Genomic DNA, 15451 nt, shown 5'->3' with positions numbered 1-15451 from the left:
AGGGCGGGCAGACAGAAGAAAAGACTGGACATATAATATAACTGGATACTAACGGTAACATCCCTCACAAGGATGGGTTGGCTGCATGTCACAGATTCTTATCCTCACCAAACCACAAATACACTGCTGAGGATGTTACACAGTGCATCAAATTCTATCTAGACATCTATCTCCAGTACTGCTATGGGAAGTCAAATGGCACCCCGATATGCAAACGTATTTACGGCTGGTGGAAAAATTCCTGAGCAGTAAACCAAAAAAGCCATACATATATTATCGCTATATCGATGATATTTTTATCATACGGACAGAAGGTGAAGAAAATCTAAAACAGTTTTACTCATTGATCAACACTTTTCACCCATTTATCAAACTAAAAATGGATTATTCTAATACACATATCAACTTCCTAGACACCACAGTATACATCAGGTATGACAAGCTTCACACTTCGATACACAGGAAACCGACTAACCGATGCAACCAATGCAATCCACAGTTCCAGTTTTCACCCCCAACACACCAAACGGGCCATCATACACTGCCAGGCTATCAGATACCACCAAAGATGTTCAGACCCAGAAGACAGAGATAAACATCTCAGAACACTAGCAGACCCCTTCCATAAGAAAGGTTACAAAGACAAAACCATCAACAACAGCATAAACACGGCCTTGAAAACCCGAAGAAAAAATCTCCTCCAATACAAACAGAAAAAAAACGAATAACCATGTACCTCTAGTCACCACATACAATTCAGCACTAGAAGGGATAAATAAGATGATTAAAGATTTACAACCCATCATAACAGAGGATGAAACTCTGAAAGAAATATTTCAACAACCCCCAATACTGGCTTTCAGACAACCACCAAACCTCAGACAAACTAAAAGGCAGGAAGCTCCATTCTGATTATGAAGTCACAGATAATGGATGCAAACCCTGCAATTAAACCGGTTGCCGACCGCTGCAAGTACATATACTGCGATGGTCAGCCCTGGCCAGGCAAAGTGACGTATGGGTACGTCACTAGCCTGTCACTAGCTTGTGAGCCAATAGCGGGCGAGCGCGCGCCCACGGAGGCGCGCGCCCGCCCCGGCTCGTTCCCTAACAACTGAGTGCGTGTGACCGGCAGACCCGATGTCCGCCGGTCACTCGCGATCGTTCGCCGTGAAGGGAGAAAGGCAGGCGGCTAATGTAAACAAAGCTGCCTGTCATTCTTCCCTGTGTAAAAATGGAGATCACACGGTTCTACTATGTAGGACCGTTGATCTCTGTTCTTACACCAGTAGCCATGTCCAATCACAGTTAGAAACACGCCCCTAGGGACATACTTAACCCCTCCTTCCCCAATAAAGTTAACCCCTTCCCTGCCAGTGTCATTTTTACAGTAACAGTGCATATTTACTCGTTAAAAAAAAAAAAACAACACAAAAGACAAAAATCTTTCCCTTAGTTAGTAAACGCAATAACTTTTGTGCAAACCAATCAAAATACGCTTATTGTGATTTGTTTTTACCAAGCATATGTAGCAGAAAACAAATTGGCCAAAAATGTTAAAAAATTTTGATTTTTACATTTTTTGGGGGGAATTTCATATAAAAAAATGTGAAAAATATTGTTATTTTTGCAAAATTGTTGCTCTTTTTTTGATTATAGCGCATGATCAAAAAATTGCACAGGTGATCAAATACCACCAAAAGAAAGCTCTATTTGTGGGAAAAAAAGGATGTCAAATTTGTTTAGGTACAGCATCACACGACCGCGCAATTGTCCGTTAAAGTCACGCAGTGCCGAATCACAAAAAAAACCCTGGTCAGGAAGGGGGTAAAATCTTCCGGGGCTTAAGTGGTTAAAAATGCTGCAAACCTTGCAACCAGATCAATCCACCTAAAAGTATTATGTGTAAGGAAAACAATAACTGTGCTAAAAAAAAAATAAGCTAGTAGAGAATAAAGCTGTAACTATACAGTGAGATATTAGCCAAACAAACATAAATACCAGAAATGTTTCGCTAAAATAATGAAATTTGTGTGCACATGACCATTACAAATAATTATTGCAATAAATAAAGCAGCGGTAAATTAAACACCTGTGATAGTCCAAACAATGGTAATTGAGATAATGATGGCTTCTTCAGTTTGAACTTGAATATGGATCTGTGAATAGGTAGATATCCACCACCAAGTGTAAAATCCTCCACCAGTAAGTGAATCTGCTCACCGGAGCCACTTGACCTCAAGGGTCAATCACGCTTGAATAAAATCCTAAATAAGGCACCAATCTCCAATAGTTCTCCAATAAGGCACCAATTCCATAGAGGAATCACTGGGCACTCATCACGACATATCCAACAATATTTTGCAACTTGGCAGGATTTATGCAAACCAGGTAATTTCCAGCTCCGTATAGATCTTGGAGATGACAGCAATCACACGTTTGCCACCTATGGAGGATTCCCGCTCGGAGTGGAGTCAGAACAGTACACCCTCCATCTGAGCGATAACACCGGGGGTACTTCAGGTAACAGTCAACAATGTGCTGGATGCATGGCTGAAATCATAGGCGTGCGCACTCATACAATGCAAAAGATGTAGCAAAGGATCTTATGTTGGCGTAACAGGACAGAAGTTACAAGTGAGAATTAATTTGCACAGACATACCATCAAGGAACATAAGGAAGATAGTTTCTGAACACCTTCTCACAATCGGACCCCACTATTGAAGACCTCAATGTTTTAGTTCTTAAAGGGAATTTAAGAACTATCCAGGAAAGGAAAACTTTTGAACTAAGAATGACCCTCCCTCTCTTTTATTTCACTAATTATGCTAGGTTTATTACCATTGCCATGTACTGCACATTTGTTTGTGTGTGCTTATTTTTCTCTTTATTCCCCTTTTACATAGGGATTGTGTTTTTTTTTTAACATTCTGCTTAAACTTTAGTACTGCTTGGACCTTGATGAAGGGGACATACCCCGAAATCTTGTCCTGAAAAATTGTATGTTAGTGCAAATAAAAAAAGTATCACGTACAGTACTCAACATTTATAGATAAAGTTGATCCAGGAAATATCTGATTGCCTCCTGGGGGATCAAGAAGGAATTTTTTCCCATGCTTAAACAAATTGGTTCATGCTGTGCTGGGGTTTTAGGACTTCCTCTGGATCAACTGTGGGTATATGATTGTGTATATAGGATTTATTTTCCCTTTTATTGGTTAAACTAGATGGACTTGTGTGTCTTTTCAACCGGACTAACTATGTAACTATGACATGGTGGACATGGTGGACATGGTGGGACAGAAGGTAGTGTGGACAGAGTAGGTGAAGATGGAATGGACAGAGTGGGCAGTGAAGAATTATGGCATTATTAAGGCATTTTCCTGGCCAAAGTAACAGGTTTAACTTTGGAACCAATCACTTTTCATCTTGTAGCTCCTGCTCAGACAACCTTTTCCCTTCTTCTACCTTTATTTCATTAACAGAAGCATTGAGATGTGTTTACTAGCTAGAAGAGGTTTAAGTTCCCACACGCTTGTTATATACGTAATGGGAGGAATTTAGGAGTATATTTTTAAATACTGATGAGATGTTGCAGGCCTCCTGCTTACATTTTGTATTGGCCCCCAGACAGCTACATCCCTGAAATGGTCTGCTATTCTGTATTTTTAGGAATTCTTCTGGGACAAACAAGAACTGGATGGAATTTTCCCCTTTTAGGATCACGAAGCAGGATTTTCTTAAACTCAGCGAAGGTACAAAACACTTACATAATTCATCTTTAATTTTTTTTCTTTCAGATCTTTCTTTGGATTGGAGATGACTCAAATGAAGTTGAGAAAAAGGAATCATTGATAGCAGGTATATGACTATATTTTGTTTAGCTGTGTATACATTATGATTAAGGAGGTTGCGCAAAATATTTCCTTACAACTCTTTAAACATTTGAATGGGAACTTTGGTAGATAGGCTGTGGGAGGTTTATGTGTTTGGCAAATACTTTTTCATTTTTTTACTCTGGTTGCACTTCAGAAAAGCATTTAAGAGTGTATTAATAATAGCAGCAGGGTGCAGCGCCAATAATAACAATGATAAGTCCTGTGAAAGAATGTCCATAAATCACAATGGATGTATCAAGAAGAGTCCCTACACCAAATGGCGTGAAAGACATTAGAGACACACATCACCACTGTGAGGGAGCAGGGGGTCCTGCTTACCAGATTGTATTGCCCCTCAGATAATAGAGAAGTCAATCAGCGGAGGACTGGGCCAGGGGGCAGGGGGGCAATTGCCCCCTGGGCCACTCTGATAACCTGTAAAAAGGCTGCACTGCTTCTGCCACAGACATGCCTAAATGATTCCTGGTGAAGAGAAGTAAAAAGTGCCCGCAGCTGACCTACTCAGTGCAGGATGAAGACAAGGGCAGAGCGCAGCCCCCCCAGCATGTATGGTGTAAACTGTGTCTGAGCAGTAGCCAGTTCTATGCCCCACTGGAGAATCTCCCCCAGCCAGCCCCGACTAAGCTGTCCCAGCTCCCCCAACCGCCTCCTGCTGGCCAGGTTGGGAACCCGGATTCGGCCGGTGGGTAGAGAGTACGTGGAGCGGAGCTTCAGCCTGGAATGGGGGTCAGGAGGAGGCTGGAAATAGGGGAAATGGGAGGGGGGCCGAGTCGCTGCACCATGGGCCTCTGGATTGTACTTTCCCCCTGGGCCAAAAGTTGCCAGTCAGCCCTTGAAGTCAATACAAATATGTAGAAGGCCAGTATAATCGATCAATGGCTGGACCAGATATCCACCGTGTTCGCTGTGTTAAAACTACGGTTCACAAGCACCTTCTCTCCAAATCCTTGTTACACTCACAGCCTGGGAGGAAAACCAGCGAAGCCAACAACCACGACTTGCCATTCTGATGGCAGCCAGTGTATTAATAAATGCCCAGCTGTGCTAATTTGTATATTTTATTTGCCTAGAGATCAGCTTTAATGTGGATCTACGCACATATTTCAATTCACTATCCCCCACTCACCCACTGTTAATTTCGTTCCGAATAAATATTCGGACAAATTTTTCATTATTTGGCGATTCGGATATTTCCGAATATCCAAATTACAATATAAACAAAGTTTACTGAATGCTACAAATAACTATACAAAATTTGTCAGAATTTCTGAAATTCAAATTGAAATTAAAAAATAGAATGTTACATCCAATTCTATTCCAATTCGAACTGTATACATATTTCTGAAATCAAAGACTGTGTGTTATTAGAGTACCATTTCCAAATAATGCTCTTTTTTGGTAAGCCAAAGATGATTTAACCACTTGCCGACCAGCCACTGTAGTTTTACTGCGGCAGGTTGGCTCTATTGCGTGAAACGACTTACCTGTAAGTTGTTTTGTGTAATAGCCAGTGGGGGGGGGGGGGGGGGAGTTGGGCACATGGGGGGAGAGGGGAAGCCAATCAGCTGGTCCGGCGGACGTGATCACTCCACATAGAGACAGAATGGCGACGTAGACAAGGCAGACGGCCGTTCTGTCATGGATGAACACAGCGATCCTGTGTTCCTACTATTCAGGTCTCTGTGTTCATCTAGTGAATCAATCCCCCACACATTTAGAAAGCATCCCCTAGGGAAACACCTTTGATTGCCCCTGGCGTTAACCCCTTCCCTGCCAGTGTCATTAGTACAGTGACAGTACATATTTTTATCACTGATTACTATAGTAATGTCACTGGTCCCCTCAAAAATGTCAGTTAGGTGTCAGATCTGTATGCCGCAATGTCACGGTCCCGCTAAAAATTGCTGATCACCTCCTTTACTAGAAAAAAAAAAGAAATAAAAATGCCATAAATGTATCCCCTAGTTTTTAGACGCAATAACTTTTGCATAAACCAATCATAATACACTTACTGGGATTTTTGTTTATCAAAAATATGTGGCTGAATACATATTGGCCTAAAATGATGAAAACATTTTTTTTTTTTTTTATTGGCTGTGTTTTATAGCCGAAAGCAAAATATTTTGTTTTGTCACTCTTTTTTATGTTTATAGCGCAAAAAATAAAAACCGTAGAGGCGATCAAATACCACCAAAAGCTCTATTTGTAGGAAAAAAAGGACATAAATTTTATTTGGGTACAGCGTCACATAACCACGCAATTGTCAGTTAAAATAACACAGTGCCATATCGCAAAAAATGGTCTGGTCATTAAGGGGGTAAAATATTCTGGTCTGGAAGTGGTTAAAGAGTCATTGTAATCATTTGTTGAAGATTTTTCTTTAGTTTGTTCACTTTGCTGCATTCGAATCGAAAAAAAAATTAAAATTTTAGATTCAACCAATTTGAAATTTATCGATTTAAATGTTTGGAATCAGATAAAAAAAATGGGTAAATTCAAAGAAAATTCGAAAAAGTTAAACGAATGCCAATGCACTTTCCCTGATATATCGGAATCGGCCCCTGAGTTTACCGATATTGCCGATATTTCGGGAAAGTGCTTGTACCGGAGTGATGCCTGCAGCTAGAGGCATCACCCCGGTACCGGCATCCATAGAGAAGCCGCTAGGCTGTCATTACAAGGAGTGGGAGGGGACATCTCCCGCCACCTTCCGCAGCTCGCCCCGGGTCTCCCATCCCACCGGGAGACCCGGGCATCCTACCTGCACATCCGCCGAAGAGAAGACACCGCATTCGGCTCTGATCGGGTCTCCATATAAAAAAACCCGGAAGTGATGTCGTGACATCACTTCCGGGTACTCGGCGGCAAATTCAAAAAAACTTCAGCATTCAAAACAGCCAAAATTGGCGTTTTGAATGCTTTTAAGTGCAGATGAGGGGTTTGGGGTCTTTTAGACCCCCAGATCCCTCCACCAGAGTACCTGTGAAAAATAAAAATAAAAAACATTTTTTTTTTAAATGTCCAAAAATATCGGCCAATATCGGCCGATACCGATATCCGATGACTAAAATATCAGTATCGGTACTAAAAAAACGATATCGGTCGATCTCTAGTTTATATAACATTTATGCACGTTTGAGTTGTGTATTATTCACATATGGCAGCGCAACACTGCTAAATCTGAACTTGAACTCCCATATTTGCACAGCTACTGTTGCCATTAGGGGTTTTGGGATGCTCTCTTTGTTGGATCTTTAGTTGTTTTTACATCATGATGAAGAATACAGTGAAAGGAGAGGCGGTAACCAAAAAGTAGACTGGAATACAGGAACAAGTGGGCTTTAACCACTTTCCAACCATTGATGTACGTGTACGTCGCTAGACTTCAGGTAGTTATACCGGGGTGATGCCTGCAGCAGCCTTCCATGGATTTATCGGGATCTCCCGTCCCACCGGGAGTCCCAATCGACCACCTGACACTTTCTCTGGGTGAGCCGAAATCCGAACAAAAACTGGATTGGCTTTGTTCGGCTCTCGGCTATGGTAACCTGGAAGTGATGACTCAACATCACTTCTTGTTTACCTGATGATCTTGGTGTGATCAAATGCTTTTAGGTGCAGAGGAAGGAATTGGGCCCTTATAGACCCCAGATCTCTCCATAAAGAGTACCTGTCACTGCCTGTTTCTGTCACAAAGGATGTTTATATTCCTTGTGACAGCAATAAAAGTGATAAAAAAAAAAATAGTTAGAGTAACAGTATATAAATAAGAAAAATACAATTAAAGTGCCCATGTCCCCCCGTGCTTGCGCACAAAGGCAAACACACGCGTCGGTCCCGCACGCAAGCAAACTGCGATCGTTTCTTACATGTGAAGTATCACCACGAAGGTCAGATCATGGGCAGTAATTCAAGCACCAGACCTCCTGTTTACATCTAAAGTGGTAACCTGTAAAGGCTTTTAAAATGTCACTTATGGATGGTAAAATGTACGCAATTTTACAGCAGGACATGTTTGGTATCGATTTACTCAGCATAACATCATCTTTTATATTTTACCAAAAAATTGGGTTATGTATTTTTTTTTTTTTGCATGAAAATTTTTAAAATAAGTGTATTTTTTCCAAAACAAATTGCATTTGATAAACCTCTGCACAAATACCACGTAATGTGAAAAATTGCAAAACCCACTATTTTATTCTCCATGGCCTCTGTCTTAAAAAATATATAATGTTTAGGGAGTATAACTAATTTTGTAGCAAAAGATTTTTTTTCATGTTAACAAAAGTGTCAGAAAAAGGCCTGGAGGTCAAGTGGTGTGATAACAAGCAATGCTGACCTTTAATAAATGCAGACAGTCAATCTGTTATAAAACTATTTGCTATGTTTATCCCTTTCTATTCACAGCCAAAAGATATCTGGAAAGTGACCCAAGTGGAAGAGACAAGAACATCCCAATCACCGTTGTAAAACAAGGATTTGAACCTCCAACATTTACTGGCTGGTTTCTGGCCTGGGATCCCAAAAAATGGCAGAAGTGATAGAACAAATGGACTTTAGTTACAAACTTCTAGACCTCCATGACGAAACAATAATGAGAAATACATTATCATTGCTTGGCTGATTTATCACAGTCATTAGGAATATTTTTCAAGGTCAAGACCAGTTTTATTTTGCCAAGCTCTAGAGACAGAGGTGGCTGCATTCACATACTGTAGCTCTAAAACCACCTCATGTATTATGAATACATGTTTTCTACTTGGGATGAAATATTAGTGGAACGCAACACAAAAAAAGTTCAAGCTAGAAATGTTTGAAACATGTTATTAAATCCCTAATCAAATTGTTTTATGTCCTGTTTTCATTTGTATATGCTACATTCAAGGCATGCCTCAGTTGTTAGTGTGCTTATGGCAGCTCTCAACTGAACATTCAAAACCCCAGATGGTTGGTGTCAAAGCTGGACATGTGTGCCACACCATGGAAACTGAGGATCTAAATGACAGGCGTCAAACACAAGGCCCGCAGGCCGAATGCTGCCCCCTAGGCCATTTCATGTGGCCCTCGCACCTCTCCTGCAGCTGCGGCACCTCCCTTGTCTCTGCCCCCACCTCGTCTCTGTAGTTGGAAGCAGAGAGGACAGAACTCCTTTGCAAGATCATGCACTCTTCTGTGCAGCTGCAGAAATGCTCATCTTTGATCATCCCCTCATTCTCAGCAGTCTGCAGCAGAGGAGGGCAGAACTCCTCCTACAGATCCTGCACCTCTCTGTACAGCCGCAACACCACCTTGCCTTTGCCTCCCCTGGTCTTAGCATTCAGCAGACTCTGGAAGCTGACTCTAGCCTTCCTATGGTTCTCTGGTTCTCTCCAGAACCTGCACTTCTTCCCAAATCCACCCGTATCTTCTTCCGGGCAGAAGCACAAGGTAAGGGGGTGCATTGTGATGTAAGGAAGGGTGGGTGACTTGACTTCTGATGGTGGAGGGGCTCTTGACATCTCATGTAAGGGTGTAAAGGGGCGTGGGCTGCTCTGGACATCTAATCTTACAAAAATAACTGGCCCTTTGAGGGCAACCATAATGCTGATGCGGCCCGCAATGAAATTGAGTTTGACACCCCTGATCTAAATTGTCTAAAATGGCGCCTTCTGTAGCAGGCAGAACGACAGGGGGGGGGGGGGATTGGGGATTTAATAAAGCTGGTGCACTCAGAATTTGGTGCAACTGTGCATGGTAGCCAATCAGCTTTGAATTTCAGCTTGATCATCTAAGCTTTGGCAAAAAAACCTGGAAGCTGATTGGTTTCTATGCAGAGTTGCACTAGATTTTTCACTCTCAAGGTTTAGTAAATCAGCTCCAATAAGTTTCCAAGGTGAGCAAACACTAAATCTTTCATTTTTGAACATTCAAGAATGCAAGAATAGAAATATGAGGATTTTAATTTATTATTCTAAAGCAGTGGTGGTCAACTTTCTTGAACAGGGGCCTCAAGTGCAGCCCTCAACATCACCAAGGAGCCGCACATAAAATTCTGTGAATATTCAGCGTCAAAAACAGCAGACACACAACAGGATGTAGTCAAGGACTTTGGGCAGTAAATGGTGTCAAGAGCAAGGATTTGGCTTTGTTTCTCATGATAGCACTACTTGGAATAGAAAGGAACTGTACAAAAAAGATGGTTTGCATCTTTCTCTCAAAGGAACAAATGTACTTAGTGAACAATTGCCCCCCGAAACAATGCCAGAACAGGTCAGAAGCACAGAGGTTAAGAAATGATAAGCTCAGAATCCTGTCCACAAATGCTCGCAGTTTAGGTAAAAAAATCAATGAACTTGGGTCAATAATGGCATCTGAGAATGTAGATTTAGTGGCTGTTACGGAGACATGGTTTAATGAAAGAAATGACTGGGACATAACCATACCAGGGTACTCTTTATACAGAAGAGACAGAGAAGGCAAGAAAGGAGGAGGAGTGGCCCTGTATGTGAAAGATAGCATTAAATCTAACCTAATACAAGTTGGTGAGGCCAACATAGAGTCAGTTTGGGTTACGTTGCAGTTTGCTAATCATGCAGTAACTCGTGTAGGTGTGATATATAGACCACCTGGTCAAGTTAAAGAACTAGATGATCTACTAGTTGAAGAAATAGCTAAAATGACAATGAAAGGAGAAGTTATCATTATGGGAGATTTCAATCTTCCAGATATAAACTGGAAAACCAAAAAAGCAAGTTCTACCAGGAGTACAGATATTCTAAATTCCCTACTGGGGTTGTCTCTGCAACAAGTGGTTGAGGAGCCAACCCGGAGGGAGGCCATTTTGGATTTGGTATTCACAAATGGGGATTCGGTATATGATGTCATTGTAGGCGAAACCTTGGGATCTAGTGATCACCAGTCAGTGTGGTTTAATATAAGAACTGTGAAAGAGTCACACCACACAAAAACAAAAGTTTTAGATTTTAGAAAAACAGACTTTTCAAAAATGAAATTAGTCATAAATGAGTCCTTATCAGACTGGAACGAATTACATGGAGTCCAGGAGAAATGGGACTACTTAAAAGGTGCATTATGGAAGGCAACAGAAAATTGCATTAGACTTGTCAGTAAAAGCAAAAAAAGGAAGAGACCACTGTGGTACTCAGCAGAAGTGGCCCAAATCATTAAAAATAAAAAGCTAGCATTTTGTAATTATAAAAAAACCCAGAGCAATGAAGATAAGGAAATCTACAAGATTAGGCAGAAAGAGGCCAAGCAAGTTATAAGAACTTCTAAAGCGCAGGCAGAAGAAAAACTAGCTCAGTCTATGAAAAAGGGGGATAAGACATTCTTCAAATATATAAATGAAAAAAGGAAATTAAAACAAGGAATAACTAAATTAAAAACAAAGGACGGAAGGTATGTAGAAGAGAATAAAGGGCTAGCCGACTGCCTTAATGAATACTTCTGTTCAGTTTTTACAGAAGAAAAAGAAGGAGAAGGACCTCCACTCGAAAGGATGACTAATGAATCATTTGATGCATGTGTCTTTACAGAGGAAGACGTTCTAAGATTGCTGTCTAAAGTGAAGACAAATAAGTCACAGGGTCCTGATGAGATACACCCAAAATTATTAAAAGAGCTTAGTGGTGAGCTGGCAAAACCATTAACAGATTTATTTAACCAATCATTAGTAACAGGAGTCGTCCCGGAAGATTGGAAATTGGCAAATGTCGTGCCCATTCACAAGAAAGGTAGTAGGGAGGAATCGAGCAACTATAGACCAGTGAGTCTGACATCAATAGTAGGCAAATTAATGGAAACCCTATTAAAGGATAGGATTGTGGAACATCTTAAATCCCATGGATTGCAAGATGAAAAACAACATGGGTTTACTTCAGGGAGATCATGTCAAACAAATCTTATAGATTTTTTTGACTGGGTGACTAAAATAATAGACGGTGGAGGTGCAGTAGACATTGCATATCTAGATTTTAGTAAGGCTTTTGACACTGTCCCACATAGAAGACTTATCAATAAACTGCAGTCATTGAGCATGGACTCCCATATTGCTGAGTGGATTAGGCAGTGACTGAGTGACAGACAACAAAGGGTTGTAGTCAATGGAGAACATTCAGAACAAGGTCATGTTACCAGTGGGGTACCTCAGGGATCTGTACTGGGACCAATTTTGTTTAATATCTTCATAAGTGATATTGCAAAAGGCCTCGATGGTAAGGTTTGTCTTTTTGCTGATGACACAAAGATATGTAACAGGGTTGATGTTCCTGGAGGGAAACGCCAAATGGAAAAGGATTTAGGAAAACTAGAAGAATGGTCAGAACTCTGGCAACTGAAATTTAATGTGGATAAGTGAAGGATAATGCACCTGGGACGTAAAAACCCAAGGGCAGAATATAGAATATTTGACACAGTCCTGACCTCAGTATCTGAGGAAAGGGATTTAGGAGTAATTATTTCAGAAGACTTAAAGGTGGGAGGACAATGTAATAGAGCAGCACGAAATGCCAGCAGAATGCTTGGATGTATAGGGAGAGGTATAAGCAGTAGAAAGAGAGAAGTGCTTATGCCGCTGTACAGAACACTGGTGAGACCTCACTTGGAGTATTGTGCGCAGTACTGGAGGCCATATCTCCAGAAGGATATAGATACTCTAGAGAGAGTTCAGAGAAGAGCTACTAAACTAGTACATGGATTGCAGGAAAAAACTTACCAGGAAAGGTTAAAGGACCTTAACATGCATAGCTTGGAAGAAAGAAGAGACAGAGGGGATATGATAGAAACTTTTAAATACATAAAGGGAATCAACTCGGTAAAGGAGGAGAGCATATTTAAAAGAAGAAAAACTACCACAAGAGGACACAGTTTTAAATTAGAGGGGCAAAGGTTTAAAAGTAATATGAGGAAGTATTACTTTACTGAGAGAGTAGTGGATGCATGGAATAACCTTCCTGCAGAAGTGGTAGCTGCAAATACAGTGAAGGAGTTTAAGCATGCATGGGATAGGCATAAGGCTATCCTTCATACAAGATAGGGCCAGGGACTATTCATAGGATTCAGATATATTGGGCAGACTAGATGGGCCAAATGGTTCTTATCTGCCGACACATTCTATGTTTCTATGTTTCTAAGAGCAAAGAGATGGTCAGAGACTGAAGACATGATAAAAGAGATGGTCAGAGACTGAAGACATGCTACAAGAGGTAGAGAGCGAGAGACTGTGTACATGATACAAAAGATGATCAGAAACTGTGAATAGAATACAAGAGATGGTCAGAGACTGAAGACATGATACACGAGACACAAGGCAGTGGACATGTTACAGGGGATATCTAACAAAAACCCACCAAACCAAAATTGGAAAAAAATGGGTAATCCCAAGCGCTTAGGAAAGAAAGAATGAATGAATGCAGCTACTTGTACAAATCAAAATAAAATAAACGGATCCTTCTGACACAGTAGAACAAATCCAGTAGCGCAACAACTGTAAGATTCACAACACAAATCGTGCCTATATATCAATATACAGTGAAACAACAGTGGTGGTAACTCCCTCACCATATGAAGCATAAATGTTCAATTCATATAAAATGTCCATATATAATGTCCATAACGAAATGACACACAATGATATGATAATACGATCAAAAGAGTGATTCTTGTCTGATGTGCAATGACTTATGGGGTCACCCAATATTCCACCATCACCGTGTCTGAGAGGGTGGCTGGAAAACTCACTCACCAGATGTTGTTGCTCAATTACTCTCGCAATCAAGCAAAATCGCAATAATGATCAGCCTCACGGTCATAATCCCATATGTACGGTGTCGGTCAGTATATCCCATTAGCCATGCAAAAAGAGAAGTGAAGACCCACTAGTGCAGTAGCGTTTAACTCCAGTTTATTCAGTCAAAATAAAGATTACACTCACTTGTTCATGATGATAAAAGCACATGTAAGATAAAATCCATGCAGGAGGTTGTGCCCGTCTCACAAGATGTCTCCATGCTCCATGCCGTGGAAACAAAGCGGCCGGGGAACAAACACTTCCTGGTCTCGGTACTTGCTGAGCATCGCCTGGTCATGCCCCGACGCGTTTCGTCATTTCCGACTTCGTCCCGAGTACCTGCTGCATGAGACTACCAGAGACTGTGAACATGATACAGGAGTTGTTGGAGACTCGGCACATGCTTCAGGAGACAGTCATAGGCTGGAGACATATTACAAGAGACTGCTAGAAAATGCTGCTATAACGGGGAATTAGGGAAATTCAGATTAGGACCTACAGTGGCCCCCAAGGGCCACACAGAAAGTGCCACAAGGCTGCAGGCTGGGCACCAGGGCTCTAAAGGATACTAGGGTTTAGTTCCAGCAAACGGTCTGTGTCGAAGGGCTTTTGTTTTGCTTCTGATTTTTGGTTTTGCACTGCTGTACAAGTCTACTAGAATGAAAAAAGCTCTTGAATCAGTTCAAATGATGGTCAGAATGACATCAACTGCTCGTCAAATGAACCTGCCAATGATTTCTGAATGATCTCAGAAGTGTTTTGAACTGATATTAAACTGATGCCATCGACATTAGCCCATCTAATGTCACATTTATGCAACTGACGCAAGCTCAAAGCCCATTGACACCACCAAATTTTGGCCACCTGTTAGGCTTCTCCTATCAGCTGAGAGTTAATTTGTCTTCTCAGGCTCCTAGCTGCTCCCATCAGTTGTGGGGTAACATCTTCTCAGACTCCTAGCTGCTTTCATCAGCTGCAAAATGATGAGTCCCCTAACTAGATTGGTCCTCAGCACAGAAGGCACCAACTTAAATCTCATCATCCCGTGTCTTTGTATTTATGATAGCATTCGCTTCCTGGCTCCCTGTCTGATCTGTTGCTACATTGTTGTATTTCCTTGATGCTGTCCTTTGCCTTGTATCCAGATTTCTCTATGCTTGCTTGGTACCAGCCTTGACCCTGGATCTGTTTTCGAACTCTGCTTGCCCACTGCCTGTCCTGACTTAAGACTGTCAAAGGATTCCGCTACCAGCCACTGTCTACTGCCTGACCACTTTCCTTGCCCCAGTGACTTAGTCCTGGTGCCATCTGGCCAGGAAATATAACATTATGTTCTAAGACCTGGGGGACAATCAAGTACCAGTAGGCCTGCTAGCCTTAGGGTAACAAGATCTTCTATAGGCAAAAAAAACACCAGTCAGCTATAGTTCATGACCTAAGCATCCGGTTGTGCATCACCCCCTCATCTCCGCCCCCACCTTCTCTCAGCAATTGGCAGCAGAGAAGAGGACAGAACTCCTCCACCAGATCCTGCTCTTCTCTGTGCAGCCACAAAGAGGTTCTTCTCTGCCCCTGTCTCAGCAGTTGGCAGCCGTGATGAGGTCAGAACTCCTGCTACAGATTTTGCGCCTCTCTGTTCAGCTGCAGCACCCCCTTGTCTCTGCCTTCCCTGGTCTCAACATTCACCAGACTCTGGCAGCTGACTCCAGCCCTCCTCTGGTCCACCTCCAGACCCTGCACTTTCTGCATTCAAGCTCCTACCCC

The 15451-nt window shown here is 41.7% G+C and overlaps 1 protein-coding gene across 1 annotated transcript in view; it reads left to right on the top strand.

Annotated features, from left to right (window-relative positions):
* The window catches only part of LOC309556628 (scinderin-like), a gene marked incomplete at both ends in the record, with an annotated part of 86130 nt that extends 77689 nt beyond the window's left edge, over positions 1-8441 (top strand). The window contains 2 exons of the mRNA XM_082259061.1: positions 3802-3862; positions 8308-8441. Coding sequence (XP_082115187.1) covers positions 3802-3862; positions 8308-8441 — 195 coding nt within the window. The remainder of the gene's footprint in view (positions 1-3801; positions 3863-8307) is intronic.
* Positions 8442-15451: the final 7010 nt, after the last annotated feature.

Source organism: Pelophylax lessonae (genome assembly GCF_965119305.1).
Source record: "Pelophylax lessonae genome assembly, chromosome: 5".
Classification (NCBI taxonomy): Eukaryota; Metazoa; Chordata; class Amphibia; order Anura; family Ranidae; genus Pelophylax; species Pelophylax lessonae.
Note: the sequence above shows the minus strand (reverse complement) of the source record. Positions and strands in the feature narration are given on the sequence as shown.